The sequence below is a fragment of the Geospiza fortis genome, unplaced genomic scaffold (assembly GCF_000277835.1).
Source record: "Geospiza fortis unplaced genomic scaffold, GeoFor_1.0 scaffold171, whole genome shotgun sequence".
NCBI classification, from domain to species: domain Eukaryota; kingdom Metazoa; phylum Chordata; class Aves; order Passeriformes; family Thraupidae; genus Geospiza; species Geospiza fortis.
The window spans coordinates 5,102,891-5,109,295 of NW_005054313.1; the positions used below are offsets into that span (position 1 = coordinate 5,102,891).

The window sequence follows — 6,405 nt, forward strand, 5'->3', positions numbered from 1 at the left end:
TCTTTCCCTTAGAAAATATATCCAACATAGACAACCACACTAGAAAAGGGAAGTTGCATGCATGCAGAATTCCTAACCCATGATATAAATGCTGAAAGAGGATTATTTTCCATGCTTACACAACAAATGTTATTGCACTGAAGTCAGTGGAGATAATATGTACGAGCCATTATGGAAATAGAATCAGAGGCACTTAATGTAGACCCTCCACCCACAATCACAGCATGCAAACTTCTATCTGTCAGCTTCTGAAGCCACCAGGACACTGCAACAAATCCAACTTCTCTATGTAAGCTGTTGTGGAAGCTGGGAACTTACCCACAAGCAATGGCACATCCAGAAGGGGCATAAGCACATGCCATGACCCAGGTACAGGGCATCGTCACGGCGTGTTCCTGAAACACAGCGCCCTTTAGACTGGGACTCACTGCTCCTCCAGTCCATGCAAGCAAACAGTGGGACTGATCAGTTCACTATTTCTGTGGGACATCCTCAGGGCCAGTGCAAGCTATAGGTGTTTACCCCAGCCATAACTCACAGGTAAGTCAACATCCTTACTGCAGAATTCAGCAGAGCAGCAGGAGGATAGCCAGTCCTTCTCTGACACTCTCCACCTTATTTATGTGCCCCAAACTGATCACAGAGCATGTTTTATTGGGTCATCCAGTGCTGTGAAAGGTCCCCACTGCTGCACATGTATAAGTGAATTAAAAACAAGTAGTTTTTCCTCATCTGTGTAGTGCAGGGTGCCACGAGGCAGCCCAGACAGGGCTTGGAGGAGCAGTGGCACCATTTCACAGTGACCATCACAGCTGAAGGATCCCCAGATCACACACAGCTCCTGCTACAGGGGTGCCCAGGAAAAGTTGTCCTGTTCTGCTGGCTGGGCTTTGCCTCCCTTGTGAGCAAAGAGGTTGGATCAGACTCTCCCACTGAAGACCATGACAAACCCCAGTGCCCTGACAGGGACTTTGCTCAGAAACAGGTCAGAAGGGATGTGACTTGCCCTGGGCTCCTTTTTCTGGGCTGCTAGTGGAAGTCTGCATTTTATCTCATTATCCCACTGCCTCCAGTGACACCTGTGAGCCCTTCACCCAATCCCAGTGTCATTTGCCCTAGGCACAGAATTTTGTAAAGTTTCACTTACTTTGTTGGTAGTGAAGGAATCCCACACGATCACCTTCCCATCCTAAATGAAAGCACAGAGAAAGAGAAAATGAGGCCTTCCAGAGACGTGGCTCTTCCCAGCTTGGAGAAAACTCTGCTGCTCATTTCCTCTCCCCAGTCTGTTATGTCCTTTTGTCTCCATTTCAACAACAGCACAGTGGTCACAGTGAAGCACCAAGGAGACACTTCTCAGTAGTGCTGTTGTACCTACCACAAGAGAAGTGTATCTCCTCCTCTCTGAAATGACTCATGTTTGATTAAAAGACCAATTTATTTTTCAATATTTTTCTCTTCCCTCTTAATGGCTCCATGAGTGCTCCTTTCACCTGCAGCACATGCCACAGACAGGGCCATCTCCTCAGGACCCTGCCACCTGTAAGCCCTCACCTGCCCCAACTGACTGTTTATAGATATTGCACTGCTGATTCATCTTCCCTTTCCAGTCTGATCCTGGTTTTCACTTTACTTGTCACTACACTTACTTAACCTTTGATTATCCATTACACAACCAGCTAAAGAGCCATCACAGAGCCTTGTACAGAGAGCAGCACAATCACTTGGTGTACACCAGCTACACTCGTGTCAGCTACTCTGCCTTATGCACATAAAATTGTAATCTTCCCTGTATCATGAAAGTGAAATGTTTATTACTGAGCAACAACTGCTTCTGTACCTGGACTTACAGTTCTTAAAATAGAGTAAAAAATGCATTTCAACCTGTCTGTTCAGTTTTCTGATCTACACACTAACATTTTAACCACTTTAAAAAGAGTGACATTAAATATTTAAATTATTCTCTTTGTAGAGATCACCATGAATGGTAAAAACTCACAGTAAGTGAAGGTGGCTTGCAATGCAGATTGCCTATTTTTATCCCTCAAGTGAGACCCCTGACAGATTTCCTGTAGGTCAGTGAACAGCTGTGAGATGCAACAAGCTCCCTCACTGCCATACTGGGCTCAGGATGAACCAGGGGATCTAGAAAGCAATTATCTCATTACCTCCTCCAGCTTATGAGACTGGTCTTGAGCAGGTGTTAGGACTGTTTCTCAAAATGCCCAACTAAATGCAGTAATTTTGGCAGGATATCTGAGGCTTTCAAGGTCATATCAATCATACAGACTGCAGAAGAAATTTCTGTGCGTAGAAATATCTAAAAAAAATCAACGTTTCTCCTCTTTTCCTGATTATTTTCTCTGAACACATAACCTGAAAATTTTGCTAAGTATTTAATCTGTAAAGAACAAGGAAATAGATGTAGCCTCACATGAGTCAATTTTTTTATTGTAGGAGAGAATATGGGAAAATCTGTGTATGACTGGACAAGAAATATTTAGGGTATTAGCTACAAGAGGTGTACCAATGATTTAAAGATTAGATTTACACTCTCTGAACAAACACATTGCCAATGAACTTCTTTCAGGGCACCTTGAAAACATTTACAATAATCTCAGGTATCACCTGATAGCAAGATTTGTATAGTGTCCAACAGCATACCTGGGAAGAGCTCACAATTCTTCTCTTGTCCTTGCACCAGTCCATACAGAGAACTTTGTTTCCATGGCCCTTCAGGGTCCTCCTGGTCTTCATCACAAACTGTCCCAGCGCCTCCACACGCTCTGCCACCTGATGAACTGCAGACAGCTGGTGGTTAGAGAGCCCTTCATCAAAGCTCTGCCCTGGCAAATATCTGTTTATGAGTAATGCCCCTGGAGGGATTAATCCCTGAAGTTTGAGTCCAATGAGCTCTGCTTCAGAGCTGGCAGGTGGCTAACACCAAGGTGGGCGGCACAGGAACATATTCACCAGATAAAGACAAGGATGGATTCACTCAGGGTTGAATTCCAGGGATGCAGCAGCTGAAGCTCTTGCAGACCATCCCACCCAAGTGTAACTGGAAAACAGATTACCCCTTTGCCCCCCTTACTGGGAAATGTTCAGGCCTGCAGGTGGACAGACAGGAGGTGAGACCCAGCTGCAGCACTGGGCTGGGGCAGTGGGACACAGGTACTGGCACTGGTGACTCTGCTGTGCCATCCCTTCTGGTGGCCAGGACACAGCTCTGAGTGAGCAGGAAGCTGGACATTTGCCCTAAGAGTGCACTACCCAACTTTTCAACAAAAACTGTGGACATCAAGGACTTTGTGGGATGTCCCTTCTACAAAAGAGAGAAACAGGGCAGGCAGGCAACTTTCCTGAGCAGCATCCTCTGGTGGAGAAGTCAGCTCTTTGGTATCTCATTTAATAGCAGTACTTTCAGCTAATGTTCTTCAAAACCTGACAAATTTACATTTCTGCTTGTGCAAACTGACTTTGACACAAAATTCATGCAGCTGACACAACTAGAAGGTGTCTCATATAACCCTGGTGCCTCAGGCTGGGGTCACCTGCCATCTGAGGAAACCTATTTGCCCTGCTCCAGCACGTTCATTCTGTGTGGAGCTGAGCAGGACCATGATGTATCTCAGCACCCAGGGGCAGCTCTTCACACACAGGGAGGGTGAGACTCCTCACTTCAAGTCCCACAGCAGAGCGGAGATCCTGAGGCTGGAGGCTCTGGCACCAGAATTAAGAATCACTCTGTCTAGAGGAGAGCTGATGGGATCCAGCACTTCCTGTGTTGTGTGGCTGTCCACACCAAAACCTAAGATGACCCAACTGCTGCTGGCTGTGGGAGCAATGCCTGGCTCAAACCTCCTGAAATAAATGGAGAAGCTCACAGGCTTTAATGAGTTGGAAGAGAAAATTTTGAGCTTTGCACTGCCCTGCTGGAGACTGAGCTTCACCCCCATGGCAGGTGGTGCTTTGGAACCCCTTGCTACTTCACCCTTCATCACTTTTCTGGGGCTGGGAAGGGCTGTGACAGTGAGAGAGCAGGCATCCTGAACCTACAGATCATTTCTTGGCACAGGCTCAGTGAAGCAATTTCTGCCCAAGGCAGAGACTGATTTCTAGTGGATTACCTTTTCAAGAGTTGCCTTTCAAAGGCACCAGCCCCACAGGCTGGGCCAGAATAATGCTCTCAGCTGAAATCTCTGCTGAGCCAGGGGACAAGCGCTGTCCACCACTCACGACTTGCCCATAAGTCAGAAGCAAGTTTCTCAGGAAGTACCCTATAAACCCACTGAGGAAAAGATACATTTCCCCTGCTACTGCCCATAGAAACCTGCCAAATGATCCAATCAAAAGCCATGGAAACACAGGACAGGAGTTATTATGGCAGCTGGAAAGATGCTTGTGTCCAGAATATATCTGAAAAACCAAATGTTTCACAGACTCTGGACAAACGGTTTCCATTATGTGAATGCAGCTGAGACTCTGTGAAATTATCTGGTTTAGCCTCACTGATTCCCTGAGGATGCTTATCTCCAACCACAGCCATAATAATCCTGCTCCTGCCCAACACAGGGTTGAGAGTCAGACAGTTATTTTTAAGCATTCACCAATATTGTTCAAAGATAGTGGAAAATCATGCACTCAGACAAATAGATTAGCTAAAGCCACTAAACAGCTTGAGTAGTTTTACAGAGGTCCAGATAAAACTGCCTATTTTTCTTAAAAATATTGTTTGGGCTGAACAGGAGGTGTGGAATTGATGCAGATACTCTTAGGTCTTTGATCTTTTCTGTGTTGGGTCTAACAGTCTCTCTGGCCCTAAAAATTCATGGATCACACAAACAGAACAAACTTTTGTCTACACCCAAAATTTTAAGCTCTTGAATTGACTCCCTAAAGTTATAAGACTGCAAACCAAATGCATGTTTGGCATTTCCTTTTTCTATGCACATTTTTGAGAGCTGATGTTCAGAACCAATTGAACAAATAAGGGCAATCCTATTTCAGCCAGCTATTTGTTTTGGGAACCACAGAGGGAAAGTCATGATCCAAGCAAAGGAATGCAGAAGATACAATTTTAGATAAGGGGAAAAAAACCCAAACCAACCACGCAGAAATCAGAAATGATGCCTTGTTCTGAAACTTACAAGCCCTGCAGAAATAGTACTTGGGAATAATGTAGGTGTAAAAAAGCTCTGATACAGAATCAATTATATGAAATATCATAAGGGAGCATTGTTCTACAGCAGCATAACACTTTTGTCTCAGAAATGCTGTAATGGCTTTGCAAACACGGCTTTCCAATGGAAATTCGCAGATTTTATGTATGACAAAGAACATCCCACGACTTTCAATGGCACACAGTTACAGTGCCACTGAAATCATAGGTAAAATTTTGTAAGCAAAAATGGGTTTAAGAATATGCTTAAGAGGTCTGTTAACCAAAGACCATACCACTTCTGATAAAGAACTGGTACTATAGGAATATGGTGATTTATGGTAACGTTTCTGTAATGAGGACATCTTTGTTTGTTTAACAATTCTGATTAACAGGACATTCATATAACATGATTGTCTAACTTAGACAAGAAAATGTTCTATTTTTTCCAGAATATATATATGTGTATATATGTTATTGTAATCCTTCCCAACCTGAAAATCAAAAGTGTTTTTCAGTCCCTCATTCTTACAAAGCACTAAGAACCAAGTCACTGGATAGAAGCTCAGTTTCCTTTTCAATGCTTAAGGCATCAGGACACTGAATGAAAAACTGAAAGAAAAGTTTTAATGACCCACTAATATTTCTAATAGAGTGAGCTACATGATTTCAGATGAAAACAGTAACTTAGATGTTTTTCTAAAAACAAAAACACCAAAAGAAAAAAAACCAACAAAACCAAAACAAAACCCTGCATTGTATCGTTTAATTATAAAATGACATCACGATAATAAAAGCATGTTTCATATCTGAGAACTTGTGAGTACCTATTTGCAAAGCTCCATTAACGTAAGGTGAGTTTCCTTTTCCTGCAAGGGGAAGGGGGCAGGGGGAGGGCCGGGCTGAGCTCTGTCCATCACATTTCTGCTGGGTTATCCCCGGATCCTGAAGCCGCAGCTGATCACGGTGAGTTACACACTGACAGCTCCATCACTGACTCACCGCGCCTCTGAATCAGCACTGCATCCCTGCAACTTGTTTCCCTGGCAGAAAAGGGGCAGAGCAGCTGTTTTTGGAAACAATGCTCCTTTTTAAGCCCTTCCACACCTCGGGTGAAATCCCGGCCTCATTAAAGCAAATTCCCATCAACTTCCACATGGCTGGGGTTCATCCTGGCTGCTGACACCAAAACCAGACACCGCGGGTGAATCCCGGCCTGTACCGAGGCTATCTGAGGGTCCCCG

At 44.3% G+C, this 6,405-nt stretch overlaps 1 protein-coding gene and 1 long non-coding RNA gene across 2 annotated transcripts in view; one reads left to right on the forward strand and one right to left on the reverse strand.

Moving 5' to 3' along the window:
• Positions 1 to 6,405, reverse strand: part of GNB5 (G protein subunit beta 5) — a 26,434-nt gene that overhangs the window by 14,545 nt on the left and 5,484 nt on the right. Inside the window, exons 2-6 of the mRNA XM_031055869.1 lie at positions 6,242 to 6,268; positions 2,999 to 3,026; positions 2,665 to 2,857; positions 1,148 to 1,189; positions 319 to 395 (exon numbers count right to left, since the gene is read on the reverse strand). Coding sequence (XP_030911729.1) covers positions 319 to 395; positions 1,148 to 1,189; positions 2,665 to 2,857; positions 2,999 to 3,026; positions 6,242 to 6,268 — 367 coding nt within the window. The remainder of the gene's footprint in view (positions 1 to 318; positions 396 to 1,147; positions 1,190 to 2,664; positions 2,858 to 2,998; positions 3,027 to 6,241; positions 6,269 to 6,405) is intronic.
• Positions 6,096 to 6,405, forward strand: part of LOC115947750 — a 13,735-nt gene continuing 13,425 nt past the window's right edge. Inside the window, exon 1 of the long non-coding RNA XR_004081602.1 lies at positions 6,096 to 6,127. This is a non-coding gene — a long non-coding RNA (uncharacterized LOC115947750). The remainder of the gene's footprint in view (positions 6,128 to 6,405) is intronic.